The sequence below is a fragment of the Cervus canadensis genome, chromosome 19 (assembly GCF_019320065.1).
Source record: "Cervus canadensis isolate Bull #8, Minnesota chromosome 19, ASM1932006v1, whole genome shotgun sequence".
Lineage (NCBI taxonomy): Eukaryota > Metazoa > Chordata > Mammalia > Artiodactyla > Cervidae > Cervus > Cervus canadensis.
Genome location: NC_057404.1, coordinates 47,753,472 through 47,773,508, shown reverse-complemented (window position 1 = coordinate 47,773,508; position 20,037 = coordinate 47,753,472). Strand labels below are relative to the sequence as shown.

The window sequence follows — 20,037 nt, the reverse complement described above, 5'->3', positions numbered from 1 at the left end:
TTCAGTTCAGTTCATTTTGCTCAGTCATGTCCAACTCCTTGCGACCCCATGAATCGCAGCACGCCAGGCCTCCCTGTCCATCACCAACTCCCAGAGTCCACCCAAACGCATGTCCATTGAGTCGGTGATGCCATCCAACCATCTCATCCTCTGTCATTCCCTTCTCCTTCTGCCCTCAATCTTTCCCAGCATCAGGGTCTTTTCAAATGAGTCAGCTCTTCGCATCAGGTGGCCAAGTATTGGAGTTTCAGCTTCAACATCAGTCCTTCCAATGAACACCCAGGACTGATCTCCTTTAGGATGGACTGCTTGGATCTCCATGCAGTCCAAGGGACTCTCAAGAGTCTTCTCTAATACCACAGTTCAAAAGCATCAATTCTTCAGTGCTAAGTTTTCTTTGTAGTCCAACTCTCACATCCATACATGACCACTGGAAAAACCATAGCCTTGACTAGATGGACCTTTGTTGACAAAGTAATGTCTCTGCTTTTTAATATGCTGTTTAGGTTGGTCATAACTTTCCTTCCAAGGAGTAAGTGTCTTTTAATTTCATGGCTGCAATCACCATCTGCAGTGATTTTGGAGCCCAGAAAAATAAAGTCAGCCACTATTTCCACTGTATCCCCATCTATCTGCCATGAAGTAATGGGACCAGATGCCATGATCTTAGTTTTCTGAATGTTGAGCTTTAAGCCAACTCTCCTTTTTCACGTTCATTAAGAGGCTCTTTAGTTCTTATTCACTTTCTGCCATAAGGGTGGTGTCATCTGCATATCTGAGGTTATTGATATTTCTCCCGGCAATCTTGATTCCAGCTTGTGCTTCCTCCAGCCCAGTGTTTCTCATGATGTATTCTGCATGTAAGTTAAATAAGCAGGGTGACAATATACAACCTTGACATACTCCTTTTCCTATTTGGAACCAGTCTGTTGTTCCATGTCCAGTTCTAACTGTTGCTTCCTGACCTGTATACAGGTTTCTCAAGAGGCAGGTCAGGTGGTCTGGTATTCCCATCTCTTTCAGAATTTTCCACAGTTTATTGTGATCCACACAGTCAAAGGCTTTGGCATAGTCAATAAAACAGAAATAGATGTTTTTCTGGAACTCTCTTTTTTTATGATAATAACTATTATTACTATTAATTTATTCTAACATTAAAATTACAGAGAGGCCTGGCATGCTGCAGTTCATGGGGCTGCAAAGAGTCAGACATGACTGAGCAACTGAACTGAACTGAACTGAAAATTAAAATAGCAGTTGCTTCTGATCTAGTGGAGGAACCAAGCAAGACAGCAGGTCATTGGTACACTGTAATACATACCATAATAAGGAGAAAGAGAAGAGGTCTTAATCTCATGTGCCTCTATTCATCAAACTAGATGAGTAATATGTTTACATATAAGGAAATAGTGAAACATTCCCAATGGTAGCCAGTGCACAAACAGAAGAACTATAAACTACACTTGAGAAATTTATAGTCTATTAAGACAATATTCTATGTCTGTATTTGATTGAAATGAGCTCACATTTAAAATGAAATTAAACCACTGCAAAAAAAAAAAGAAATAAAGAAAATGTTTTGATAAATGTGTGAGTTCCTCTTATTTCAGACTTTTCCAGAAGTCAGTGGGTTTTGAGGTACATCCATTGGTAAAATACTCGTCACAGGCATTGCTTGGGTAGTCTGACATTTGAACATGGCAAGCATCGCCCTTCGAAACCTATAATACAAAAGGGAAAATCTGGTATTATCCCATGATGACTTGGAATGTTTAAAGAACTTTCAAATATGACTAAGAGGCCACTAGTGCCAATTAGCATCTCCAAATAAATTTCTGCTTCCAACTTTAACATATCCTACCAAGACCCTTTATAAATGTATTATAAAGTATACAGTACAATTAAAGACCAATTTTGTACCATTGACTGTAAACATTGAAGACATTTATTAAAAATCAATAACTATGTCTAAGATGACACTTCTAATGTCAGTTGCAAGGAATCATTTACTTGAACTAAGGATTGGTATTTCAGACATTTGTTCTAATGAGCAAAGGCCAGTTTAATGCCTGACCTTTCCAAAAGAACTACCAAAAGACTCTAAATTTAAGATGTGTTCTTTATTCTTCTTATGTGGTCTGTTTGATCTTAAAAGTTTTTATGTTTCTTCATATACTTGTGGCTAAAGTTGCTTTCCCAAACATGTTCATAAATATATAAGCTTAACAGAAGCAGCACTGGCAATCCATAATCAAATTATCAGTACTTCACATCTACAGAGACTTTCTGGTCAAATATTTAAGCAAGGTAGATTGGTTCAATCCACCTTTAAGCAGTTACAGAAAATGAAGTAGTCTAAGCTGCCCCACCCAGAGGCTCAAGGGTAAAGAAACTGCCTGCAATGCAGGAGACTCAGCAGGAGCCTCAGGTTCGATCCCTGGGTCAGGAAGATCCCCTGGAGAAGGAAATGGCAACCCACTCCAGTATTCTGGTCTGGAAATCCCATGGACAGCCCATGGGTCAGACACGACTTAGCGACTAAACAACAAAAGCTGCACTGAGGAGGCAGGAAAGAAATCCTTGCTCAGAGGCTCAACAAAAGGGGAAAAGGAAGATTCTCCATTATCCTCGGTGACTACACAATCCTGAAGCCTATTATGTCAACAATGAATTTTTCTCTTGCATTTGAATGATATGTCTTCCTTCTAGTAAATATACAGTTATGCTACCCATGTAGGGAAGCCAATTGGCCTTGCTTTGTCCACTTTCCACTAATAGAATCACTCTTTTCTTTGCAAAACTGATTACATATATTTTGAATAGGGTAACCATAGGAACCAAGCTGAGCTCACTAACAGCCTTCCAGGGTCATTGCTGCCAGAGGGCCATCAAAGATGAAACTTGCATTTTTGGGGATGCTTAGCTGGTGGAACTTGGTCTTGAATCACCCATGATTATCTCACCTCCATATGGGAAGAGTCTGTCAAGAACTGGAGTCCTAGACATTTCAGGGCCTGAATGCTTCTGCAGTTGCATGAAGCAAATAACTCTTAATTTCATCTGAAGTGAGTTTCTGTCATTTACCTCCCCCCAAAATTTAGAACATTATCCGTTGCCTTTCTAACATTCTTTATTCTGTATATACTTTTCTTTTTTTTTTGGTTGAGGAACATTTTAGACATGACTTACTTTTTATTAGCAATCACATAAATACAAGGATTGTAGAATGTAGAAGATTTTGCAAACAGAGGAGCTATGATGGCCATTGAGGGAGGAATCTTCTTTGGGTCACCGAAAGATGCCCATAAGCACACGATGGAATAAGGGGACCATGCCACCAGAAACATGAGTATCATTATCACAGACATCTGTAAAAGAAATCAGTATTCACCAAGCCCAATAACTAAAATATCAAAATAGCTAGTATATCTAAAACTGCATGAAAAATTATCTGGATTGGAACTTGAATAAGTTTATGATGTTGAAGACAGAGGAAAAACTGAAATTTTCCCCTCACTGTACTCTGCTAATGTACCTAAAGTCAGCTATGATAACTGGAGCTTGTGAAATGGGTGGACTGGTCCATGAATGTAAAGAATGCCCTCTTTCTGTTGGTGACCTGAGAATACAGCTGGATTTACCTTTTTTAGTTTTCTGAGCTTTTCAGTGCTTGCTTAAATTTTACAATCCAGGCTTGAGCATCTCCTCACCCAATCTCAGTCTTGGACATGGTTGAGGAAATCTCTCAGAAAGTAGAAACCGAGACAAACAAACAAAACCCCAAAGAGAGACAATGTAGGAGAGAATATTTAAGAAAATTAAAAGATAAGTCCAGGAGATTAAATACCCAAATAAAAATAGTTCCAGGAAAAGAAAATAGAGAAAACAAAAAGGGAAGTGAAATTCATGAGAGAAATAATGCAAGGAAGCTCCCAGAAGAGGAGATCTGAGTCTCAACAGTGAAAGCACTCACCCAGTATCCAGCACATGGGTGAATAAAGAGCTATACCAAGGCACATCAGCATGACATTTCAGAGAGAAAACTGGAGACACAGAGAAAATCACAAGCTTCCAGAGAGAACACAGATCACCAGTAAACTGTCAGTCTTCTCAACAGCAACACCTAAAACTGAGAGACTATATAGTAATGCTTTCAAAAATCTCTGAAAATCATTTTTCTACTTTGAATTCTATGCTAAGTGAACAATCAATCAAATATAATAGGAGCATTAAGACATTTTCAGGCATGCCAAATCTTAAAAATTTTACTTCCATGTAACATTCTCAGGACTCTGTCAAGGGATGTGTTCCACCAACTGTGAGAAAATCAACCAAAAAAAAACAAAAACAAAAACAAAACAAAAAGGAAGACACGCAATCCAGAGAACAGGTGATCTGATCCAGGAGACAGGCCAACGGCATTCTCAGCTTATGATAAAGGAGATGTGGGGACACTGGCTTTCTAGGTAGTCATCTTAAAGAGGAGCCAATGTAATCTGGAGCAAGAGGTCTGGGGGTGCCAGGAGGATGACTCTAAGAAAAGGATAAAGTCAGTTTAGTCTCCGATGCCTACGAAAATGCTGAGAGGACACCGCAGCTCTGACAGGTTACTTAGAGACGCGTTGGGGACAGGCGCACGGGGCAGTCAGGGCTCCCTGGGGGCTCACACAGTAAATCGTCTGCCTGCAGTGCAGGAGACCCGGGTTCCGTCCCTGAGCTGGAAGATCACCCTGGAGAAGGAAATGGTTACCGACTCCAGTACTCTTGCCTGGAGAATTCCATGGACAGAGGAGTCTGGTGGGCTACAGTCCATAGGGTCACAAAGAGTTGGACACAACTGAGTGAGTAATGCTTCCACTTTCCAAAATCACTTCATCTTCACACAGAACAGTCAGGAAACAAAGCTATAGAGAGAGGGGGTGTGGAGGGGGAGGAGAGAGGGAGAGAAGAAGAGAAGGGGAGAGAGATGGACAGAAGACAAGAAAAAAAAAAGAAAAGGAATGAACTGTTAACTCCAAAGGGGGAACAGTTGTATAAAAAAAAAGAAATATAAATCATACAGCCCTACAGAGATCTGCAATACATGAAATTTAGATAATCACAATAATGTAAAATTGACTCTTCATCTAGCCAAATATTAACATTTTATTGACAAGATGAGAGAGAGATGTTGGTGGGGAGAAGGAAAAGATGGTGCTATAAGAGAAATTGTCTTTTTCCATAATAGGAAATCAAGAAGTAGCAGCAAACAAAAATACCTGAAATATCAGATAAGCACATTGTTTAGAAATATGGAGGCCAACACTAGAAAAAAGAGCCAGAAAATAAGAATTGGGAGCTGGGGAGAGATGACTACAGGGTCAAGGAACCATGTCCATGTAGAAGCTTGATTACAAAACTTTTTTAAGGATTTTAATGCCTTACCTTTGTTACATCTACCTGATCTGACCAATCTCTGTTGAGGTGCTCAGTGCAGTTATTAGTACCATGATGTTTAATGGATTGGGTGACATGGTAATAACAGTAAAACATCACTGTCAAGGGCACAATAAAATTTATCACAACTACCATCATGGTGTAAGAAACAAAAGACCTGAAAGTAAGAAAAGGAAATAATTAAATCATGACATTAAATCACTACTCATCTAATGTATTAAATAGGGGAAGGGAAACAGAATAATTACCAGAAGTAATGTTGGCATCGTCTAGTATTAGTAAACAGCTTAGGAGGTACATTTGACTTTTAGTTCATTCGAGCTAGGGGTTGGCAAACTATGACCTGTGGGCAAATCCAGACTGTCGCCTATTTTTATAAATAAAATTTTATTGGAACCACATTCATTTCCTTACTGTCTATGGCTGCTTCCACAGGCAGAGTTGAATAGTTGCAATGGAGACAGCCTTGCCTGTAAAGTCTAAAATATTTTTTTTGGACCCTGTACAGAAAAATGTTTAGACTTAGATGTAGTTTGAGAGAAATTTTCTGTTTACTTTTCTGAGTAATCTTTCACTTCCTTTAATGAACTAAATTACCTTCTTTTCCTTAGTAAACATAGAAGAGCATCGCTGATGAGTAAGCAATCCTTGCAGTGACTGTGCTTCTGCTGTGTAATTCTCAGAAGATGCTTTATCAGCAGAAAAGAAAGCCCGGGCTTTCTCCAGAACTGCACACTGTCTAACTCCACCAACAGTCCTTTCCCCCTCAGGTCCCACCTCTAAGGTGCAGCTATCAGAAGGATGCTCTGTATCCCCTTTGCTGCCAAAGGATAGAAAGGAGGGAACAGAGCAGGGAGACAAAGGGATGCCCTGTCCTTGCAATTTAACATAATTCATGTTTTTCAATTCGTCTCTACGCAGAATCACATCATCTAAACCAAGGAAACCCTTTGCCACACTCTATATGAGAAACATTAGATCTGAGGTTAAATTTGAAATGGTGAAAATGTGTCTGCATTAGAAGCATTTAATCATAAACTGAATATACGTTTCTTACACATCATTTTTCCGCCAGTTTATGGTACAGGTGGCCCCAGTAGGATCTGGGGCATAACTAGCCCACCCGATGATGGGCATCAAAGCCCACAACAGGCCATTGGTCCAGGCCCCCAGAATCATGCTGACGTAAGTGTTGGTGGTCATTCTTCTTCCTATTAACAAATACATGGAATAGAAAATCATTTCCCAATGATGTGATTCATATCTTTATCTTGTTTTAACTGATTATTCAAAATTATCACCAAGTAGATTCTTTACAGAGCACTTTAGTTCACACAAAACCTATGAATTCATATTCTGGAAAAAAATAACATTTAAGCTGCAACTTGAATGATAAAATGATGAATCAGAGGATAGGCAGGGAGAAACACTAGGGAAATAGCATTTGCAAAGACCCCAAATTGGGAAAGGGTTTCTCCAGAACCCCAAAGTGACAAGATCCCAGGATACGCTGCAAAGGTAGTCAGAGGTCAGAACACACAGGGTCCTGGAGGCCGTGTTATGAAATTTGAATTTTATTCTAGGTATAATAGAAAACCACTGAAATTTCCAATCAAGGATTATCAGAGAAAGAGAGCTGACCATGTCACCAGTCATTACATTTATTAATACATTTGAAGTTGAAGGTGTGACAAGCAGAACTGAGGCAAATGGGTTCATTGAAAAAGCTGAGAAAAGTGCTGTACCTGCATCAGGATGGCAGATGGTCAGGTATCGATCCACAGCCACGACCGTGAGCAATCCAATACTTGCCATTCCAAAAAAAATATTCAACCCAGCATAAATCTGAAAATCAAAATTGGAACGATTCCACCATTCTACACACCCTCCCAAGAGACATTTATACTTTTATCCCATTGCTAAAATATATTTTAAATACATTGAACAGTAAATAAATACATTGAGTGTTTTTTATTTTGTGTGTGTGTTCAGTCGCTCAGTCGTGTCCAACTCTTTGTATCCTGACTTCTCTGTCCATGGGATTTCACAGGCAAGAGTGCTAGAGCGGGTTCCATTTCCTCCTCCAGGGAATCTTCACAACCCAGGGATCGCACCTGCATTTCCTGCACTGTAGGCAGATTCTTTACCATGGAGCCACCAAGGAAGCCCCATTTTCTATTTTACTAATGTTAAAATACATCTGCTGCTGCTGCTGCTAAGTCACTTCAGTTGTGTCCGACACTGTGTGACCCCATAGACGGCAGCCCACCAGGCTCCCCCGTCCCTGGGATTCTCCAGGCAAGAACACTGGAGTGGGTTGCCATTTCCTTCTCCAATGCACGAAAGTGAAAAGTGAAAGTGAAGTCGCTCAGTCATGTCCAACTCTTAGCAACCCCATGGACTGCAGCCTACCAGGCTCCTTTGTCCATGGGATTTTCCAGGCAAGAGTACTGGAGTGGGGTGCCATTGCCTTCTCCTAAAATACATCATCTACTGTCAAATTGTAAGTGGCTTAATAAAGGTACTTATAGAAAACATTCTGGGACTTCATTAATTAAAATAAGCTTTTTTTAAAAAGCTAAGACTTAAAACTTCTAGACATACTCTACAGAGGGCAAAAACAAATCATAAATCAAGAGCAGTGCATATAACCAACAAAAGCCTGGTATTCAGAAGACAAACAATTCACTAAGGGGAAAAGACAAACAGAAAAATGGGCTATTCATACAAGAGGAAACCAGAGCATCTATGACATAAGATGTACAATCACATCAAATATTGAAAGAAATGCAAATCATAAGATACTATTTTACATCCATCATAACACTACAAATTTAAAAGTCTGACCATCCCAAGCACTGGCGAAAATGTGGAGCAACAGAAGTTCTCATAATTCGCCACAACCATTTTGAAGAATAATTTGGCCACAACTGATAAAGTTGAAGTTGTGCTATCTAGAACCAAACCATTCCTCTTCTAGTAATGTATCTAAAGAAACTCTCATACTACAGAAAGAGACATGTATGAGAACATTTATTGAAGCCTTGTTTGTGAATTCCCTGGAGGTCCAGTGGTTAGGACTCTGCACTTTCACTGCCAGGGCCTGGGTTCCATCCCTGGTTGGGGAACAAAGATCCTACAAGCCCTGAAGCACAACCAAAAACAAAAAGCAAGAAGCCCCAAACAACCTGAAGGTCACATTGCGAAACACCAAGATTTAACAAAATCTATTGATGCATAAATGGGTATTCACTATTCTCTACCATTTCCATTTTATTCTCTATAGCTATATAGCTTAAAACAGCAAACAGTTCTAAAAAACTGGGCCAAAAGTCATTACTGCAAACTATATTAATTTATTTTCTTGTCAGTAAAAGTTATAGTAGATATATTTACCAGCAATTCTCATAAAGAACTTACCACAGGAAAAAATCAATAACTTGTAGTTTAACTATATTATTTAGACATTATGATATAGTCATTAAATATTTTATTGTTTCAAATGAAAGCAGAGTATTTCTTTTGGAATTTGCAATATGCAAGTTTTTATTTGGATATGCAAATCTCACTTTTCTTCTCTAGCTGATTTCTAATTTTTTGCTAGTTTAATTTTTTCCTTTAGGTTGGGGAAATTTTGAAAATATGATGATGGCTACTGCTTTCATTTCTCTTATTAAAGAATATATTTCCCAGTTGCTCCTGAAGCTGTTTTCAATAAGAGCACCATATCTATTATGCTACATAAAACTATTTGATTTTGTAAAGACACTTAAACTTACAAGTTCTTAATCTAGTTCATTTTGCTTTGATTCTAAGGATCTCTGATACCTGACATCCTGCATATCCAAATTTCCAGCTTCCATGCAGATCTGAAGCAGCAGACATGGGGTAGCCAATGCTACTGACCCCTATATCAGTAACAGCCAGGTTGATGATTATTGCATTTGTGGGTGTCCGAAGTTCCTTGAACTTAATGAAGATGCCTAGAACGATTATGTTGCTGAGAATACTTATCATACCTGAGAACATAAAAAAAAAATCACACACTTTGCTTAATTTGAATGTGCAAAAGTAAAATAAAAATTAATATTTAAATTCCTTCAGAAACAAAGCAAATTCACAAATCGGTTTTGGTTCATTTACAGGAAGAGCTCCAGCTATTCTTCAAACTCGTTGCAATATTTTCACAGCACTCTTGAGAAAATAGAAATATAAAAATCAAAACACAAAGAATCTGCCACTTGTATAAACCAGCACCAAAGGCTGGCATTTAATGATATCACTATTGATCACTCTGTCCTTGAAGTGACTCCCACGATACCACCAATGCTGATTTTTAGGATATAGATATTAATATATATGTGTGTGTGTGTGTGTGTGTATGACCCTTTGGCAGCTTAATTTCCTCTCCTCCTTCTTAAAGATGGAGGCTCTTCTTTCTCTACTGTTTCTCAGGCATCAGCCATCATTCTATCCTAACAGCACTTCTGTCACTTTCTCTTCCTGAAATACGCTCCAGTCCCTCATCCCTTTTCATACAACTCATTGCCATTAAACATTTATTAAGCATCTACAGTATGTAAGATCATACGACTGTTTCAATATTACTTAAAACTTAACATGTCCAAATCTGATTACACACACACATACACGTACATCCCTAAATGAGAATGCACACAAGGTTTAGCTAGCTAGAGAGGAAGTCAAGCTGTCTCTCGGATCCACTGAGAAAGCTCACAGGCCACATCAAACTGGTGAAGTTTCCAGTCTAGGATCCGACTCTTAGCCCTGCAGGTCCAGAGACTCAAGGTTTTCAGTGCCCCAGAATTGGCTGGATTCAGGTAGACTGATGACTGAAATTCTTAATCTGAATGCCAATGTATTAATTTACAATGAGAAATATTGTTGAGTAGACTGGATGTGAATGTTAGCCTGCTTAACACCCCCATCTGATGAATAAATTTCCCATCAGCCAGATGTAAGCCATACTAGGTCCTAACAACTGAGAGAGGGTAGAGCCATTACCAGACTCCAAGGGGCTAGAGCAGGGGGTAAAGGACAAAAGGAATAGAGGGTGTTCACCATCATGAAGAGAACTCTGGTGAGCAGACCCAGCTATTGCCAGAGAGAGGGAAGATTTCCAAGTACCAACACACAGAGGTATCAGCTAAGGAAGAACTTCTAATATATTTGGCACCTTGGTCAAAACTTCCGTTCAACATTGTTATACTAATCTTCCAGGTTCCTGTTCTTTTCCTCTTGCATGCTGCTGGCAGAACAAGCTTGCTACAACATAGAATTAACCAAGACTCTTCTCAGTTTACTCCCCAACGTCTGTGGGATAAAAGTTCACATGTCTCAGCCTGATACCCCAGTCTCTGCTTCAAACTGTTTTTACCTTCTCTAAGCAAATGTTCACACTTGTCAAATAAGCCCTCCATCTACTTATCTATCAGATACACCAGGCATGTGGTAAATTTCAACTCTCATTTCTCCCACTTAGAACACCCTACTCCTTTACCTATCCAAATGCAACCCACTCTTCAAAATTCTGTTCAAGCCTGATTCTGCCCTCAAAGTCATGTCTTCCTCATAGTATCCTCTCATCACTAATAAATTTTCAAAGTACTTGTCTATATTATACTTCATCTTATGTGATGCTACATTATTCAACTTATATATTCCTAATCTTCCTGTGTAAATTACAGGCTTCTAATGACTTCTATGTTGAGTATGTGACATATAGCAGATTTATTTAATAAACAGACAACTAAAACTCATATTGCTTAATATCTATTATTTATGCAAGCATAATTAAGACACAATGATATCAAATTTGATGATTCTTTGGCTCATTATTTTTGCATCCAGTATTGTAGCTCCAAAAAGTTTAGTGAACTGAAGAATCTTTCTGGTTAGTAACAGATTTGTTGATTTTTTTAAAAGCCCATCATACAGAGTGAAGTAAGCCAGAAAGATAAAGACCATATAAATACAGTATACTAACACATATATATGGAATTTAGAAAGATGGTAATGATAACCCTATATGCAAAACAGAAAAAGAGACACAGATGTACAGAACAGAATTTTGGACTCTGTGGGAGAAGGCGAGGGTGGGATGTTCTGAGAGAACAGCATCGAAACATGTATATTATCTAGGGTGAAACAGATCACCAGCCCAGGTTGGATGCATGAGACAAGTGCTCAGGGCTGGTGCACTGGGAAGACCCAGAGGGATCGGGTGGAGAGGGAGGTGGGAGGGGGGATCGGGATGGGGAACACATGTAAATCCATGGCTGATTCATGTCAATGTATGACAAAAACCACTATAATATTGTAAACTAATTAGCCTCCAACTAATAAAAATAAATTGGGGGAAAAAAAAAGAAAACTTAAAAAAAAAAAGGTCAGATTAAAATACAGTGTAGTAAATTTGTTGCCTACCAAGTATGCAACTAGAATAAAGTAACTGTACTTATGGGGTAGTTTTAGATATTATGGGGGTAATGAGGTAAACAGGTTAGTCCTTTTATTTTCTCTTCAGCTGTCTCAAGCACTCTGCTCTATTTCCTAGCTGTGAAAGTGTTAGTTGCTCAGTCATGTCTGATTCTTTGAGACCCCATGGACTATAGCCCACCAGGCTCCTCTCTCCATGGGATTCTCCAGGCAGGAATACTGGAGTGGGAAGCCATTCCCTTCCCCAAGGGAATCTTCCTGACTCAGGGATTGAACCCACATCTCCTGTACTGCAGGCAGACTCTACTGACTGAGCGACCAAGGGAACCCATGTTTTCTGATGAGTAGACAACCGATTATTTAGTAGTTAGGTCTAAGTTTACCTAACTTAGGGACTTCCCTGGTGGCTCAGAAGTGAAGAATCTGCCTACAATACAGGAGACACGGGTTTGATTCCAGGGTTGGGAAGATTCCCTGGAGAAGGGCATGGCAACCTACTCCAGTATTCTTGCGTGGAGAACTCCATTGACAGAGCACCCTGTCAATGGTGCTCTACATTGTCAGTGGGCTACAGCCCACGGGTTGCAAACAGTCAGACACAACTGAGCAATTAACACACTTTCACTTAGCTTCCCTTTGACTTCTGTGGCTCTTCTCCAATCTCTTCCGGAGATCCTTCTCAATCTACTTCATGGTCCTTCTTTCTTCATCTCTACCTTACTAAACATATACATTGTCCAAGTTTCTGTCCTAGACCTCTTTCTTTTCACATTCAACATATACTCAGTGATTTCAGAGTCAAGGCTATATGCTGATACTTTCCAGATCAATCTCATAAAATTCAAACCCATGTGTCCAGCTTTTTATGGGACTTCTCTAAAACTAAACGCAGAGATTTTCATTTCTGTCCCAAGCATGTTCTTCTCCAGGTGTGAACAGCTTCACCATTTATCCAGTGGTCCAAAAAAATGAAACCTAGTTGTCATCTTTGATGCTCCTTCACCTTCTCCCCCAGTCTCCAACTCCAACCACCAGAGACTCTAAATTCTAGTTCTTTCTATCGCCATTGCCACTACTTCCTCCTCAGAAGCCTTCTTAACCTTTACCATAACTCCTACCTAGGGTGCCCCACCTGGCCTGTTAGCTACCATTACAGCATATATCTAAAACACATATTGGACCATGTCATTTAGTGGCCCCCTACTGCCTTCACAGCTTAGGTCCTTCATTAGCTGCTTTGCAGTCATCCTCTCAGCCTATTATCTGTCACCCTTTATCCTATAATGCACCCATAATGAATCTATTTCAGATCCTTAATTCACCATGCCCTCTAACCCCCAGCATAAACTGAAAAAAGGGAGAGCTTAAGTTGGTAAAAGTTTTAACAGCTAAAATCCAGAGAACTATTAAATTAAAAATGAAATTCAAAATGAAAAATAGGCTTTTTGTAACAGTAGCAAATGAAATAAATGCTTTGACTAAATTTTTTTCCTCATAGTTTTGGTTTAATTGAATTTTGTTAAAGGTAGAGGTTTGGGAGCCCAAAGAACAATAAACATTTCAACAAAAGCATAATGAGGTAAGATATGCTCACTTCAGTTCACCTGCTAAAAATACAACACATACACATTAAAACTGATCCTTGTGATTTTACATGAGGGTTCTAGAGCCAAAGAACCTGAGTTCAGTACTGGTGTAGCTACTTAGTAGATGTGTGTGTTGGGAAAGGTACTTAAAATCTACCAGTATAAACGGAGAAAATAAGACGAATTCACTTGCTGAATTAGTTTAAGGATGAATTACTCCGTACAGGTAAGTGCTTACAGCAGTGCTTGGTCCATACCACGCACTCAAACACTAACTTTAGGGGCGGTAGTGGTGACGGTGGCTGCGGTAGTGGCAGCAGCAGCAGAGTCCTCACTGCCACAGTAAGACCACTGTTACTGTTACTGTGGTTACAGGAATAACAAGAGAGAGCATTTTCTTAACAGGAAACTTTCTTTGCATGCTTCTTTTGTAACCAGATCAAAAAAGATAGCTTTTCTTGGTCATCTACCAAAAACTAACTAAACCAAAAGTTTGTATACAAAGTATTCCTATACAGTTGTGACAAGGAGATTATCTCATTAAGTAGCATCTTGTTTTCAATTTTTTGTTGCAGCACCGGAAAAAAAAGAAAACAGAACTCACCCAGGACTTATCATACAGAGGTATTCAAATGAAAGAGTTATTAGCATGTACTAAAATTTATGAAAATTAACTGAGGAACCACAGTTTCTAGCAGAGAAGTGACACTCTGTGAATAATGGGGAAATTAAGCAACTATAAAGAATAAACAGGGTATAGTAGGATTTGCTATGCTTTTACTCTACTTTTGAATATACTTGAAATTTTTCATAAGTCAATCCAAAAAATAATAAAAGAGTTACTTCTAAAATTCATTAGTATTTGTCCAACATATACTGTATATATCATTTAGGTATGTCTGTGCATTATTTTTTTTACTTTTCACAACAATCCCAACTGGTAGCTTATTCTTATCCCCATTTTATAGATATGAAATGGAAGAACAAAAAGATAAAGGAACATGCTCCCTGCTACAAAGAGACTAAAAAATGAAAACCAAATTTCAGGCAAGAAGCATTTGCACAGCAGTTGGAGTCAAGGCGAGGGACTTGCATGGGTCTGAGTTTGGGCCCCCGGCTTCCCCAGAATGGCCTTCTGAACCCTGTTCAAGCCAGTCCATCGCTTCTTTGCAGCCTCAGTTCACTCAGGTCTTGCTCCCATCCCCAAGCCCCCTCCGAGGTGTTACTGTGCACCCAGACCAATCACAAAACCGCGTGGGAGGCTCTCAATCTCTTTGCCCTTGCCCCAGATTCCTTCTCTATTTTCTGAGTTTCAGGGGTGGTGTTGGGCGCCCTGAGCCCTGCGTCCACCTCCTGGGTAATGGAATTTACCCGCTTTTGCTCTCTGCCGTGGTCTCCACGTGTCTCTGCCGAAAAGGCCAAGGTGGCATCCGGCTAACTTTTTGCTTACGTGTATGGGAGAGGATGCTGTCTAGGGAAGCTGCCTTCTTTTGCCAGCCAACTTACACATCTTCACAGCAGCCTTCTGGAGATTTTTGTCTTCTCTCTGGGTTGTTACTGCTAATGGTGGGAGTTTCTAACTCATTAAGAAGGGAGCTGGGCAGTGTGCCAAGCTGGAGGGGGCCATGTTTTTGGTCTAGTCAGGTTTTGCTGCATCGCACCTCTCAGAGCTAGGTCAGGATTTTTACTGACCTATGGCAGGGCTGGGAGGGCTCCTTTAATTGATTCTTTGAGACTGCTTTTAAAATTGGAACTGTAACACATGCACAAAGGGGAATAAACCTCCATCTGACCCCAAACTCTCAGCTGCCTCCCCTGATGGCACCAAGTACAGTCCTTTCCATAAAGTATATGTACGTTTAACAGACAAAAGCTTTGTGGATGCATTTATTTGTAATAGATAATATGGGGAAACAAGACTAAAAGTCAGAAGGCATAGAATAACACATAGTCAGCATATCCAAGGAAAGAGACCTCAAGGGACTTCCCTGGCAGGCCAGTGGTTAATTAAGGCTTTGCCTTCCAATGCAGAGGCTAAGGGTTCAACCCCTGGTTGGGAAGATGAGATTCCCACATGGCTTGCGGCCAAAAAAACTAAAATACAAACAACAGAAGCAATATTGTAAGAAATTTAATAAAGACTTTAAAAATGGTCCACATTTTAAAAAAATCTTTAATAGAAAAAGAGGCCTTATGAAGAAAGAAAAGATTTTAGAAAAAAAAAGAAAAAGAAAGAAAAAAAAAGAAAACCAAATTTCAGTTTTCCAATACAGCATTCAAAAACGAGCTCAATCATCAAACTCAGTCCTCAATGATAACACAGTCTGCTCTCTTTACAACTAATTTTCTTTCCAGGATCTTTCAATCTGAACTAGATTCCACCACTGATGACAAAACTACAGAAAGTATGTATGAGAATAATAAATGCCATAAAAATATACTTTTGCCACAGTGCACATTCTCCCCCAATAAAAATTCATTTGACAATATAATAACCAAACATACAGACGATTGTTTTCTAGAAAACTTTTCTCAGCCCCATCTCACTGTCTATCAAAATTCAAAATAACTTGTTAGATTAACCACAATTAACAACGTTTCCATTTATCCTTTCACCTACATTTTCTTATTTGATCTTTACAGCCAGGAAGAAGAGCAAGTATTATCCTTATTTATCACATGAGCACAACAACTGAGAAAGGATAAGTGACTTGTCGAGGTTGGCCAGCAGTACAGAACTTGAAACACTATCTCTGAACCCATGCTTCTTCTACTACCTTATGCTAAAAACCTCAGCTTTTCTTCACTCATTCAAAAGCAAAATAACCATTAATGGAGTGAACATCCATACCTGCGGTAATCAAGTAAGCTGCGACAATGCTGTGTTCGGTCTGTGAAAAGACAGAGCCATTTTCATTTTTAAAGTCTGAACTGTTGGCTAAATTATTCCTTAGCATTTTGGAGTGAAGATATTGGGACATCCTTCATAATGAGCTTTCAACATCTACGAAATGTTTCAAAAGCCAGTGAGAGAAAAATTTTCAGAACCAATAATTTCCATTTCCACTTAAAGACCTCAAAGAAGGGCCTTTTCATAGAGGCTCTCCTTTAACAAATCTAATTGGGCTAAAGAAGAAAGGATTTTAATCCCCAGAAGAAGGGAAAAGCTTACTAGCAAAATAAAGAGAAATACCAAACAACATACATTTTAACCAATTTGGGCATCAGCTTTATATCCAAGGAGATTATCAAGTGCACACATCCCATTTAAACAATAAACAAACTCAGAAAATTAGATCAGAACCTGAATTAACTAATTTCTGCTGGAAATAAAGAGTCACCATTAGTCCTCTAAAACTACACAGGTTAAGGTGACTGTTTTCTGTTGATTTTCAAGTTTTCCATTTCAGTTCCTTTTGTTTTTTCACAACAATTTAAATCATTAGAGATAAAGAAGTAATCTCCCTCCTACCTTCCAAATTTCACTCTCCTGATGATAATAATTGTTTTGAGTATATTCTTTTTCTTTGCTTATAGAAACAGTTATAGAACTGTTTAAGGTTTCCTCCACTTTTAACCCCATTCTTTTCAAAAACTGGGGAGTTACATATATACAAAATAATTCTTCAATTTGTTTTCCCCTAAAGCTATACCATAAATTCCAGGTCAAGAAACCTAAATCTACGTTATTAATAACTATATATTTCAAAGCACAGATATAGCATGATCTACTTCATAATCCACCTCAGTTCATTTACCCTACATTTTGATATGCGTCAGTTGTTATCTGGTTAATAACCATAGCATAGACCAGCAAAGTATCTAGAGTGAACGATTCATCTCATAAACTACAGAGCATTTCTAATATTCTGGATTATCTTAACTCCAAAAGTGTGTTACATAAGTGGATGATAATCTAATGAACATTTATTGTTAGAATAAGATATCCCTACCATCTTTTTCCTTCGTAATTTTTTATGCCATATATTATAAAAATCTGATTTTACTCAATAGTGAAATTCCTAAAAATCAGTAGAAAAATGATAGATGCACCAAAGTTAACAGTGTAAGTATATAACAGAACCACTAGAGGGCTATATTTACCTACTTAATTCTATAATCTTAGCATGGCCTACAGGAAGGGGACACAACATAATCCTTTTGCCTCAATTTTCAGCTATATTCTTGAATAAACTGAAGAAGTTGAAACCAGGTGGGCTCATCTATCCCAGATCTTACAGCTACTAGTATTCAAATTTTTATGACACATATAGTAATACTGTGAAAAGTATACTAGAAAAGTGAATCTCATTAGTTTTCCAATATCAAAATATTTTCAAACAACCCTAAAGCAATGAACGTTTAATCCTAAAATGACCTCACCATTTAAAAACCATGGGTTATTAGGTTTCACGTCTTCCTCTTTCTTGTTTTTTTTAATTTTTGCAATCACTATTCACTCAAAACGTTTTGAGTTTACTTTTGTTCATAGTCCCTATCTTTTCTGTAAAGGATTATGCCTAGTTAATTGTACCACCCGTTTAAATTTTCCAGAAATAATTAGCTCTGTTTATAAAAACTGAAGAAACATAATTCCAAAGTTAACTATTTGCTATTGATAAAAGTTTTACAGATTATGAGTGTGATAGGTACATTCTAAATAATTTTTTATGCTTCCTTCATAAGTCACATGGAAAAACTATATTGTGATGAGGCTTAGAATACTAAGAAATATAACTATAAGCATGTTAAGTTGACACAGCTCATGATTCTTCAATTTCATAAACTTTAACTGGCCTAAAATCAGTCCTTCTTTCATAACTCTTCCCAAATGCTCAGGGATACCAGGTAATATTGCTTGTATTCCACTAAACCTTTTCATTGCTATGGCAACAAGTACATTTTAGCATGATGCAAGCACTCAGAAAGTCATTCAGCTAACAAGTCAAAAGATTTAATATGTCAATAACTATTAAAGTATCTTTTACAATGGAACTCAGTGATATCACAATACAAAATGTATTAGTTAGGTTCCCAAAACATATGAACTAGATTCAAAACCAAATGCCCTAGGGACTTCCTAGCAGTCCAGGGGGTACAGATTCAATCCCTGGTCAGGGAACTAAGATCCCACATGCCATTCAGAGAAGCCACAAAAAACAAACAAACAAACAAAAAAAACCTAATAACCCAGGAAGAACTACTATAAGGAAAAAAAAAGAAAAATAGGATGTGGAAATAAAAGTTTAAAGATGGCTAATGCCTAACGCACTGGTCATAGCAAACACCCTCTTCCAACAACACAAGAGACGACTCTACATATGGACATCACCAGATGGTCAATACAGAAATCAGACTAATTATATTCTCTGCAGCCAAAGATGGAGAAGCTCTATACAGTTAGCAAAAACAAGACGAGGAGCTGTCTGTGGCTCAGATCATGAACTCCTTACTGCAAAATTCAGATTTAAATTGAAGAAAGTAGGGAAAACCACTAGATCATTCAGGCATGACCTAAATCAAATCCCTTACAATTACACAGTGGAAGTGACAAATAGATTCAAGGGATTAGCTCTCATAGACAGAGTGCCTGAAGAACTATGAATGGAGGTTCCTGACATTATATAGGAGGCGGTGATCAAAACCATCCCCAAGAAAAAGAAATGCAAAAAGGTTCTCTGAGGAGGCCTTACAAATAGCTGAGAAAAGAAGAGAAGTGAAAGGCAAAGGAGAAAAAGAAAGATATACCCATCTCAATGCAGAGTTCCAAAGAATAGCAAGGAGAGATAAGGAAGCCTGCCTCAGTGATCACTGCAAAGAGAGGAAAACAATAGAATGGGAGACTGGCAAGCTCTTCAAGAAAATTAGAGATACCAAGAGAAGATTTCATGGAAAGATGGGCACAATAAAGGACAGAAATGATATGGACCTAACAGAACAGAAGATATTAAGAAGAGGTGGCAATAATACACAGAACTATATAAAAAAGGTCTTAATGGTCCAGATAACCGCTATGGTGTGATCATTCATCTAGAGCCAGATATCCTGGAATGAGAAGTCAAGTGGGCCTTACGAAGCATGACTACGAACAGTTACTGGAGGTGACGGAATTCCAGCTGAGCTATTTCAATTCCTATAAGATGATGCTGTGAAAGTGCTGCGCTCAATATGCTAGCAAATTTGGAAAACTTAGCAGTGGCCACAGGACTGGAAAGGTCAGTTTTCATTCTAATCCCAAAAAAATGTTCAAAACATTGCACAATTGCAACTCATTTCACATGCTGGCAAATGCTCAAAATTCTCCAAGCCAGGCTTCAACAGTACATGAACCGAGAACTTCCAGATGTTCAACCTGGATTTAGAAAAGGCAGAGGAACCAGAGATCAAACTGCCAACATCCGTTGGATCAGAAAAAGCAAAAAAATTCCAGAAAAAAACATCTACTTCTGATTTATTGACTATGCCAAAACCTTTGACTGTGTGGATCACAACGAACTGTGGAAAATTCTTCAAGAAATAGGAATACCAGACCACCTTACCTGCCTCCTGCGAAGTC

At 38.6% G+C, this 20,037-nt stretch overlaps 1 protein-coding gene across 1 annotated transcript; it reads right to left on the bottom strand.

The window, feature by feature from the left end:
• Window positions 1-1,142: 1,142 nt before the first annotated feature.
• On the bottom strand, window positions 1,143-18,695 carry RRH (retinal pigment epithelium-derived rhodopsin homolog). The gene is made up of 7 exons (XM_043438822.1): window positions 16,333-18,695; window positions 9,265-9,455; window positions 7,182-7,281; window positions 6,494-6,647; window positions 5,425-5,593; window positions 3,190-3,368; window positions 1,143-1,721 (listed from the first exon to the last, which is right to left on the bottom strand). The coding sequence occupies exons 1-7, from the start codon at window positions 16,460-16,462 to the stop codon at window positions 1,607-1,609; spliced, it is 1,038 nt and encodes a 345-aa protein (XP_043294757.1). The 5' UTR covers window positions 16,463-18,695; the 3' UTR covers window positions 1,143-1,606.
• Window positions 18,696-20,037: the final 1,342 nt, after the last annotated feature.

Bases quoted from the DNA above. Each gene is read 5' to 3' on its own strand.
- RRH (XM_043438822.1), bottom strand. From the start codon at position 16,462: ATGTCCCAATATCTTCACTCCAAAATGCTAAGGAATAATTTAGCCAAC. The intron at 6,648-7,181 runs GTACAGCACTTT...ATTTGTTAATAG, and splicing joins CATCTGCCATCCTGATGCAG to GAAGAAGAATGACCACCAAC. The intron at 1,722-3,189 runs GTAAGTCATGTC...TTTGTATTATAG, and splicing joins TATGTGATTGCTAATAAAAA to GTTTCGAAGGGCGATGCTTG.